The sequence below is a fragment of the Manihot esculenta genome, chromosome 11 (assembly GCF_001659605.2).
Source record: "Manihot esculenta cultivar AM560-2 chromosome 11, M.esculenta_v8, whole genome shotgun sequence".
NCBI classification, from domain to species: domain Eukaryota; kingdom Viridiplantae; phylum Streptophyta; class Magnoliopsida; order Malpighiales; family Euphorbiaceae; genus Manihot; species Manihot esculenta.
In genome coordinates, this window is record NC_035171.2 from 21,905,475 (window position 1) to 21,916,562 (window position 11,088).

Genomic DNA, 11,088 nt, shown 5'->3' on the forward strand with positions numbered 1-11,088 from the left:
TTCAATTTATATTAAAATAATATATCATAATATAATTTTCATATCATTTTTTTAATAACATTTAAAAATTATACTATTTATTAATAATATAATATTATAAAATATCATTTTAATATAAATTAAACTTTAAAATAAAAAAATTAATAAAATCATATATTACGTTTTTTTTATACAATAATAAAGCTTGCCGCAACATGCTGTCAATAAAAAAAAAAAAACAACGAGTCCGTCCTTCCTTTGTTTTTATCAATCCAAACATTATTTTCTCTATTTAAAATTAAAAACTTTATAAAAATTTAATTGAATTAATTTTTTTTAATAATTATATTATTTAAAATAAAAAATTTAATTTTTTAATTTAAAAAATTTTCATTTAAAAAAATAAAAATTATATATAATTTTATAAGAATTTATTTAAATTTTTTTAAAGTAAGATATGTTTCAATTTGATTCTTATAATTTTAAATTTTAATAATATTTTAAAATTTTTACTCTTTTCATCTCATAAATTGCTTTACATTTTTATTTTTCTCAAATTTTCAATTTAAAAATTTTAATTATTCATTAATTTTTAAATATATATTAATAGTAAAATTTATTAATTTGAAAAATAATTTTATAATCAAATAATATTAGAGAAAATATGAGAAAATAATTTTAATGACTTTTTTAATTTATGTAAAAATAATAATTATAAGTAAATTTTGTGGGAGAAGATACCTTTGTTTTTTTTTTTGAAGTAATTGATTCGATGGAAAACCGATCGGTCTACGCCATAATGGTCTCTGACTTTCAGCCACGTGGCACGTTTATATCTCGATTGCTAAACTATCCGTTGCTAAAATGCACTACTTCCTTAATCGCCCCCGATTACACCACACACAAAATCTAGTTCTCTCTCAAAACCCTTCGATCCAAATCCCTAAATTTCCCAATTCCATCTAATTTCATTGCTTCAATTAAATTCTAATTATCGAAGATGCCGAAGAAGATGGGCGTCAATAGCAAGGCTGAGGCCGCTCGGGCTCGGAAGAGCGCCACCGAAGCCGAGCGCAAGGAGCGCGACGCACGCGAAAAGGAAGAGCAGTTCTGGCGCGAAGCCGAGGGCCCTAAATCCCGTGCCGCCAAGAAACGGGAGGAGGAATCTGAAAAGCGAGCAGAAGCCGTTGCTCGTCGCGCTGAAGCCCGCCGGTTGGCCGAACAGGAAGAGAAGGAGATCGATAAATCCATGAAGAAGCCAGATAAGAAGGCGAATCGGGTTTCTATTCCTGTTCCTAAGGTGACGGAAGCGGAGCTGAGGCGGCAGCGGGAAGAGGAGCAGGCGGAGCTGGCTAAGAAAGCGGACGAGATGAAACGAAGGCAGAGCAGGACAGCTGCTGTGGAGGATTATGAGAAAATGGTGTTGGTTACAAATACGAATCGTGATGATTCCATTATTGAAGCGAGGACTGTGGAGGATGCGATTGCACAAATGGCAGTCACGGATAACTTGCCGGTTGATAAGCATCCCGAGAGGAGGCTCAAGGCCTCGTTTAAGGTGCGTTTGGCTGCATGCTATTGCAGAGTCTTGAGATTGCGTTTGTGTATTTATTTTTTCCTGGTATATATTGAGATTGCTTTTATGTATTCTGAGATTGTGTTTGGCTGCATGCTAATGGTTTTGTTGAAAGTTTGAGAATTTTCGAAATGTTCTGATGGTTTTGGAAAGGGTAATAAAATGTGGGGGACCTTGCTGTGTGCAGTCTTGCCCAAACTTGTTGGGTTGTTTGGAAGTTGTGGGCTTTATGTTTAACAGAACTGATTAGATAGGTGAGTAATGTGAATCCGTGTGTAAAATTTTCCTATTGAAGAACATAGAAGTATACATATGGAGTTGGACGATCTTCCTGTTTTTTGGATCACATAGCTATTACGTGAAATACAAATTTCTTTTAAAGCTAGTTAGATGGCTATTCTGTCCAATCATGGATTGGCAGACTAAGTACTCTAATTTTGGGAATACAGGGATGGCTATCTTGAGTTTTGAGGAGCTGGAGTATTAAATTTGTGTGAGATTTTCAAATATGTAATGAGAGTTTGTTTGATCTTGGAAATTTAATACGAATGAAAGAAAATTACTTGGATGCCCTCATTTTATGATTTGTAATTGAAAATCTATTTCTGGGGGAATTAATGTTTTAAAAACTTAGCTGAGATTTCCATTTCAAGGTGAACTAAATGTGTCCTTTAGGCAGGGTTGCATAGGATATATAGAAGTTAAGTGCTTTGTGGTAGCCTGTGAATGTTCTATGGTGTAGGAAAGACTTTTCAGAAATAGGAAACTGTAGCTATAGGAAATACAATTTTATATATAAGGACATGTAAATGCTTTTTTTGCCGCCTTCTTTTGTTGATTGTATGTCAATGTTTTATATGTTTGTAGGCTTTTGAGGAAGTTGAGCTTCCTAAACTGAAGGAAGAGAAGCCAGGTCTTACTCATAATCAATACAAGGACATGATATGGAAGTTATGGAAGAAATCTCCTGACAATCCTCTTAATCAGGTATATTTGGGACTTCTCATCTTTGACTAGCTAGAATTATGTTTATACCTTCAATGATAGGATTGTTCTTAGAAGTAGATTTCTTTGTCATTGAATTGGATGAGGTCCTTGGATTGATGTTTTAGTATTGCATTGAAACTGCTATTACATTTCCAGTTCATCCGCCAACTTCTGAATAAAATCATCGTGTTTTGGGGCATTTAATTCAGGCTGAGTGCATGCCACAAATATTATTAGTTAGATTTGTTACAAGCATTATTTTGACCTAACCAAAGGAAAGTTTTGGTAATTGCTAGCTTGAGTGATTAAATTGCGTGCTGAACTACAATACCTGATGCTCATTCTATTTTTTAGGTGCAGATTAATGAGTGAGTGCTGCTGCATTTTCAGACTTGGTAGCAGGCAACAATTTCTTATGGTCTATTGCCAGGGTATGTTTCTCGGCATATTGTCGAGCAATTTGCAAGTTCATGAGCTTATGTGGCTTATAAGTTGTATGTAGTTGCTTTGGTTGCGTACTACATTGGAGTGTATGCTCATACTGTAAAATATTGAATTAATAATGCTATACTATCCTTTGGCCCAAGTGGGGTGGTTCTTATCTTCTTGTGGACACACCTGGACTTGATAGAAGGTATTTTCTTCTTTTCAGCTCCTTTTTCCAAGGCAACAAACAATTTGACTTGTTCATATGTGACGAATGATAGTGGTATGAAATTGCGATGTGTTAGTAAATTTGATTGCGCTACAGCATTTTGGACTACCAAACATAACCTCAACTCCTCGAGAATAATTATGTCGTTTGATTTGCCGCATCTGCGTTAGTGCTGCAATATTCATCATATTTAGAAGTGTTTGTGTGCTTTGGCACTGTCGTGGGGGCAGCAAGTACATATTGGACAAATTCAATATCTTGATTCTTTTGCTAATTTTCTTGGAATGACTTGATCCACCAATATTTGCTGCTTAGGCTCCTGCGACCTTAATTTCTGTCAGCCTTATCAAGGCAAGAGGAGACGGGGTTTCCTACCTCTTTAGACAGAGATGACATCTTTTTGAAGGAGGCGACAGAGTAATTTTTTTATTATTATACATATATATATATATATATATATATATGTATGTATATATATATATATATATATATATCTTTTTATGGGAAGATAGTTGGATTTCATTAAAGGAAAAATTATTATTTAATTTATATTTTATGAAAAAATTAATTGATTAATTTTTCGATGAAAAATATATTAAAATATTTTTAATAATTTAATTAGTCTACTGTTTAATTTCTTAGTTTCTCCTTCCATAATTTGATGTTATAATTTAAAAAAATTTATTAATTAATTTTTTAAATTTTTAAAAGATTTATTAATTAATTTTTTCATATTAAAAATATTTTAAATTTTTTTAAATATTTAACAAATAAAATTAAAAAAAATTTTAAAAAATATTTTAATATATTTTTTAAAATTAAAAAATTAACTAATTAATTTATCTATAATATCTAAACTTTTTCCACATTAAAATGGATCAACTTGAAAACAGCAATAAGCCCATAACAGCTATCACATACAGGCTGACAAAAAAACAAGCAATTAAAAAGTCAATACACCAAGTCCAAGATTCAACCTAGCTGAAACCCTAGCACTGAAAAAAATCAGCGCTGCCCACCATTCTTCACCAGAAGCTGATGAAAGCATATTAAACCTGTAGGAAAACGCGTGCAACACTATATTTTCTCACAGCACCCATAAAAGAAACGATAGAAAGCATAATAGGAATCGACGGTTAATCTCATCACCAGAGCTAAAAAAAGCAATATCATATTGAGGAGCAGAGAGAAAATACCATCGACGTCGCTTCAAATCACAAAAGGTGTAATTGGGACAAGAGGTGTAATTCAAGGCAGACATCATGGGTGCTCTAGAAAGAACCAAAAAGAGATCACAAATGCTCATATTCAAAAATAGTATAATTCAAACATCATGTTCAAAGGAAAAAAAAAATGTGTTCAAATAAAAAAATATATTATTTTTAACAATATAAGAAAATATAAAATATAAGAAAATAAGTAGTTTGATTTTAAAAAGTCTGAAATAAGTGAGACTAGAACTAGAATTAAAATAAATAGTATAAAATAATATAAATAATATGAGTAGAATTACTGATCATCAAGATTTTTAAATATAAAATAAAATAAATATAAATGTTCAACCATTTAATATAGTAAATATATAATGTTATAAGGCATAAAATAATTTAATATAAAAATTATAAATATACAAAAAAAATACATATTTTATATTTATTTAATTATTTGTTCCAAACCAGTCAAGGACTAGTTTCTAAACGTGAACTCCTTACAAACTTTATTGTACTATTGAAATCCATTTAGATAAAATTTAATCGAATTGAATATTAAAAAAATTTCAAAATCAATTGTCATTTTTAATTACAATATTTCAAAAGAACATGCATACTTTATATAAATTATACCTTATGAATATTAAAAACCTGAAGTTTTTTTTTTTTTTTAAACTTTGCAAGAGAGTGGAATTTGATGCTCCTCATACATATTATCAATGGCGAAACTAGTATTTTTATTGAAATTGGGTAAAAAAAATCTATCAAAATGATTTTTCCTTTTATATATTATTATTTTTAGAGATTAATATAAATCTTTTCAACTTTTCGTTTTTTCTTTGGATCACACCCTTTTTTACTTACATTAGAGAAAAATAAAATCTATTTAAGAAGAGTTAGTTTTAATATATTTATAAAAAAAAATTCTATTGAAATTTAGCATTTTAATAACATATAAAGTATTTGACTCATTTATGATCAACTAATGTTTATGGTCCGATTGATCTTTTTAATCAAGAAAAGCCTATTTTAATAATGTTTGGATATGATCTAAAAAAATTAAGATCGAATGCCGACACCTTGTGATACGTTCCATTGAATTAGATAGAGATATTTTTTTGCAAATATATCAAGCAACTTATATTTTTTTGAAAATATTTTCTAACTTACTAAATTCACCGTCTTTGCTTACTCGAGAAATCAACTTTTTTAAATTCAATATCGATTTATTAATTCTCATTTATTCTTATTAAACAATCCTAACTCATGATTTACTCGTTGAATTAAATTATTATTTAGGTGTCCTCATATGGTGATTTCCATATTTCAGGATAAAACTGCAAGTATATAATGAGAATCTATGTTAATTTGAAAATTTAAAGTGATAAATTGCCCACTTTCTTCAATTTTCTTATTAGTTTATAGTAAAATTTATTTTTTTATTTTTATTAATTGATCTTTTAAAACTTTTTATGGCCTTTTAAATGTTTATAATTTTTTTAATAGCTATTCTGTTCGTTTTATAATTATTTATTTATTTTTAATTATTTAAAATATTATTTATTCTTTTATATTATAGTTAATATATAAATTGAGTATTACAATCATATTTAATATCTTTTGTTTTCAAACACAATTTCTCATTAATTGATTTAATTTTTAAAAATAAGAATTCAAACTATATCTAGATATTTAACTCAAATCATATATTATTAATAATAATTTATGATTTCAATAAAAATTAAAATTCTCATTTTATAATAAAAATGAGTATAATTATAAGTTAATAGAACAAATTTATAATTTAATTAAAATAATAATTATTTTTTAATTATGTAAAAAGTATAACGTAAAAAATATTGTGAAAGGGAAGAAGTATATTTAAATTTTAAATTTTTATTAATTGATCCTCAAATTTTTAATTACTTTTTAAATAATTTTTAATATATTGTAATTAAAATTGAATCATCAAAATTAATTAGTTGTTATCAAATAAACACAAAAGTTTATTTAAATATTATTTTAAAATTTTTTATACTTACAAACCAAAATTTAATTGGTGTTTTTTTTTTTTAAATTAAATGAAACTCATTCTAATAACTGCTATTAATAATCTTATATTAATTTTCTTTGTATTAAAATTTAAAAAATATTTATATATGTATAATTATACAAAACAAGTGATTTATCTCTCCTGAAAATTTTAAATTTATTAACTTAGATGTATATCTACTTTTGTTTGATTTGTTTATTTTATATTTTGCTAATTTTGAAATTTTGTCTCCTTTTAGTTATTATTATTTTTTAAAGTTTTTTTATTATTATATATTTAAGATTTATATTATTTATTTTACTTTTAACTCTATGAATTTTATAGAAAAAATTAATACTTTACAATATTGACAGATCGCAATACAATTTTATTTAATATGCTTTAAAATAATTTATAAAGAAAAAACGTTGTTGAAAAAAAAAATTTTATTATTTTAAAATAATGTGTTTCAAATATTTATTATTTTAAAATTACATAGATTAAATAACTATTCTTTTAAAATTATAGAGAGTAAAATAGTTATATTTTAAAATTATAAATACTAATTAAAAAAATATTTTAATCATTTTATATATAATTAACAACTTACATAGATATAAAATTAAATAGTTGATTAGGACTAAATAGTTAACTGCTTAATAAATATTTAATTTTAAATTTTAATATTTATTATATTTAGGTATATTATAATGATTAAAATATTAACATTAATATTTTATAATTTTATTATTATTAGGATTGAATAGGTTGAATTAGAAGGATATAATGGTCATTCTAAAAAATACAAATTCAATAAATATTTTGCATAAGCAATCACACACATCATAATACATGTAAACTTTAATATATTAGTAGTATTGAGCATATTATCGATACCTTTTTGTACGTTGTGAATTTTAATCGAAAAAATTAATTAAATTGAATTAATTTAAAATTTTAATTTATTTTTTTATTTATTTTAATTTAATTTAATTTTAATTAGAAAAAATTAAAAAAATCGAATCGAATTGATTAGTAATAATAATATATTATTTTTAATAATATAAAAAGATTAGATCTTAATAAATATTCTAATTAACTTTAAAATACTAAAAAATAAAGTATAAAAAATAAAAAAAAATTATTAAAAATTCAAATGATTAAACCGAATTGAATCAGATCGATTCGATTTGATTTGATTTCTAATCAAAATTAATTCAATTTAATTTTTATAAATACTAAAATTTTATTTTATTTGATTCACATTTAACACTGAAAGTCATACAAAAAGTTACACATGAAAAAGTTAACAAGATCAAATTATAAATTTAATACTAAAAACAAGAAAATCCAACTTTACGCTTATTTTGAAGAGGGAAGTTAGTACTATGAGATTTTAATATCTTTTAATTTTAAAATAATAATTATTTAGGCATTATAATTTAAAAATAATAACTATTTAGTTCATACAATTAATAAAAAATTGAATAATTAATGATATAAAATAATATGAAGTATTCAGTCTAATTTTAATAATAGAAGAATTGACCAATTAATTTCATTAAATTATATGAACTAAATAATAATTTTACTTTTAAAAGTATTATTTTTTAATTTACATTATTTTAATGATAAATTCGGATTTTGATCAGGAGCGAAATCAAAAATTTTTTGTTGAGGGCAATTAAGAATATGAATTTAATTAGTGAATGAACTAAAATTTTTATTAACTAAGATTTCAATAATTTTAAAATAACATATTTTATTAAAACAGTGTAATAATAATAATAATAAAATTTATAAAAAATATACATAATAAATCATCAATAAAGTTATAGTTAATTTATCAAAATTAATTATATTGATAATAAAAAATTACAAAAGGAAAAGTTTTAAAGTTACTTAAAAAAAAGAAAATTTAAGGGGTTAATAAAAAGTTAGAATTTATTATAGTTACTAAATAATTTTACAAAATTTTGAAAAGGCCGACAGGAGATTTAAAAGACCAATTAATGTTAAAAAAAATAAATTTTATTATATCTAATTAGAATTTTGGAAAAATGCTTGAGGGAGCCTCTGATTTTGACCTCTCCAGAGGGATGAAAAGATTAATAATTATTTTTCTTGAGTTCTTACATCCTAAGAGTTACAAGGCACTAAGGAAAGAAAGCATAGATTTTGTTGAAGTATAAGAAAACGCAGATTCAAGTATTCAACCGCTCAGCAGCAAGAATAGTATTAGGATAGAGCAGTTCCTTTATTTTGTAACAGCATCAGGACAACAATGTCCGGCTGATTAAGCCTCAGCCAACTGTTTGAAGTTAATGGGGCTAACGAATTGCGGTTCACCACTATACAATGTTATAGCTGCCAGTCTTGCAGCAGCCTGTGTAGGATGGAACAAATCCCAGAACAAGTATTCGTGGCGATTCGAGCAGAAGGTGGCATTTGGACTGCATGGTATCTTTTCATCTCCACAACATGCATTTGCTACATTCTCAAAACCTGAAAATTAATACAAATTCAATCATCACAAACATCTAACTGAAATGTGCAAGTGTATTGTAGTGATCCTGAGATCAAACTGCTCACCGAACGGATGAGGATTGTCTATCACATTTATAGTCATTTCATATGCATTTCCAAGGGAATACTTAATGTCTGAATAATCTGTGCTGAGCTTGATCAATAAGGTATTGATTGTGGAGTAAAATTCTGTAGCAAGAGTATTCAAGTCCTCCAAACAACCACCTGTGGTGTTTTGAATCCTTAGAGCTGGACAACATCCAATTGGTGGAACACTTATAATCCCGAACTTCCTTGCTCCTAGTTTATATAAGCTCTGCATATCAACACAATTTGGTGTAAAATTTTCTATTATTGTTCTGCATTCAATTACTACTGTTGAAGAAATCTCACCCTTAAATAGCTGTCATATAGAAGTCCTAATGTAGCTAAGAAATCTTGCTTTGGAGCAGTACTTTTCGACAAGTAGTAAGCGAAAATATCGTTGCTACCAGTGCTGATGAAGAACAAAGACTTGGAGAGAAAAGCTTCAGCAGAAGCTTGACCTTTAACAGCCACAAGTACACTGTAGATTGAAGAAAATTGCTCTACTTGCTCTGCCATTGTGAAAACATTCTTCTTGCCATTCTGCAAGAGTAACTCCTTAGTATTCTTCCTGAATCTTGCAGTTGCAAGCAAATGAAAACTGAGAGGAAAATTAAAGAAAGGGCCTTACCATTGTTTGTCCAGTTATATTTAGAAGGCCAGACCCAGCAGAGGCAAAATTTACTCCTCTAAAGCTCGGCCTCTTGATTAGTTTTGTGTTGTTCACTAGATAGAAGAAGGGCAATGGACTTCTCTTGAATCCCATTAGCTTAGCTGATAAGTAAAAAAAAAAAAAACACAGGAAAGCATTAAGACCAGCCTATACATTGGCCCTGTTCGGGAATACTAGCTTAACTTTTCATAATCCACTCTCTTAATCACTGAGTCAAAACACTAACCATTACTTTTAAAATAGCTGCCGAACAGAGCCATTCTCAGCAGAAAACAAAAACAATCTGCGTAATTTTCTTAGCAGAAAAATACTCACCCAGAAAATCAGCACTATTGAGGCCATTGCTGAACCTTCCTGTAGGTCTAGCGTGAGGAAAATCAATGCCATAAGGAGGAAAATCTGCCCTGTCTTTACTATCAGGCAAGAAATTGTTAGCACCAACATCAGCTGTTGAATCTCCCAATATGAAAACAGCAGGAACTTCTGCATTTGCTGATAAGAGAAGATCAACAACAGTGGCCAAGCACAGGACCACAAGAAATATTTTCTTCCCCATAGATGATCAAAGAAGCTATACACTTAACCTTTTGTATACCTTACAATGTTAAAGAAGCTCAAGTTTGATGTTGGAGTATTTATATAGAAAGAGTTATATAGGTTAAGAACAAGAAACACAATTTCTGATTGGGTGGCTGTTGCTTTATAGCAAATCAACTGCAAGTTAGCAAAAGCTTGGAGTCTCATCAGGCGGTTTGTCCCATGATATGCTGTTGTGCCGGATTGACCAGTTCAAAAAATTTATAGTTTATTACATCATTTGTAAGCATTTTTCATTTTAACCTCATGAATCTCAATGTTGTATGGTAAATGGTCATAGAATTAAACGATTTTAGATTAGGAAACTAGCTGGCTTTTTGTCTTTTGGATTTGCTAATTTCACCTTTAACTTTTTTTTTTTAATTATTTATTTAGGGATATAGCAACCTTTTATGAGGCTGTGGAAGAAGTAAGCTTATAATGTGTAAGGAATTGAATTAAATAATATGAGATTTTCTCCATTTGGGTAATGAAGTTGGTGACAAAACAGACAATCAAAGAGGCATAATTCATTTGCATTAAATAATTTGAATGATAGAAACAAGACGACCTGCTTGATTTTGTTGTTTTGGGTAACTTTAGTCTCTGTAACCATCAATAATTATAAGTTAATTAATTATTAATTAGAAAACCAAGTAAACAAATTCCATAACAAAAATATCAAACAAAACTTAACCTACGGCATAAAATTACTAAATAAAAATAAAAAAAAATTTAAAAATTATTTGAATCAATTGAGCCTCACTGTTTTACGTCGTTTAACTAATT

The 11,088-nt window shown here is 27.4% G+C and overlaps 2 protein-coding genes across 3 annotated transcripts; one reads left to right on the forward strand and one right to left on the reverse strand.

Annotated features, from left to right (window-relative positions):
* Nucleotides 1–842: 842 nt before the first annotated feature.
* On the forward strand, nt 843–3,193 carry LOC110625439 (coiled-coil domain-containing protein 124). Of its 2 annotated transcripts, none has more exons than XM_021771027.2 (3): nt 843–1,537; nt 2,423–2,542; nt 2,897–3,193. In XM_021771027.2, the coding sequence occupies exons 1-3, from the start codon at nt 980–982 to the stop codon at nt 2,912–2,914; spliced, it is 696 nt and encodes a 231-aa protein (XP_021626719.1). In that variant the 5' UTR covers nt 843–979; the 3' UTR covers nt 2,915–3,193. The 2 variants fall into 2 exon arrangements, with proteins under 2 accessions (XP_021626719.1, XP_021626720.1); XM_021771028.2 differs by having other exon boundaries at nt 2,903–3,193.
* A 5,319-nt stretch (nt 3,194–8,512) lies between these two features.
* Nucleotides 8,513–10,347, reverse strand: LOC110626233 (GDSL esterase/lipase At5g55050). The gene is made up of 5 exons (XM_021772021.2): nt 10,039–10,347; nt 9,682–9,824; nt 9,360–9,593; nt 9,033–9,282; nt 8,513–8,945 (listed from the first exon to the last, which is right to left on the reverse strand). Exons 1-5 carry the CDS (start codon nt 10,277–10,279, stop codon nt 8,737–8,739), a joined length of 1,077 nt encoding a protein of 358 aa, XP_021627713.1. The 5' UTR covers nt 10,280–10,347; the 3' UTR covers nt 8,513–8,736.
* Between the last annotated feature and the right edge of the window lie 741 nt (nt 10,348–11,088).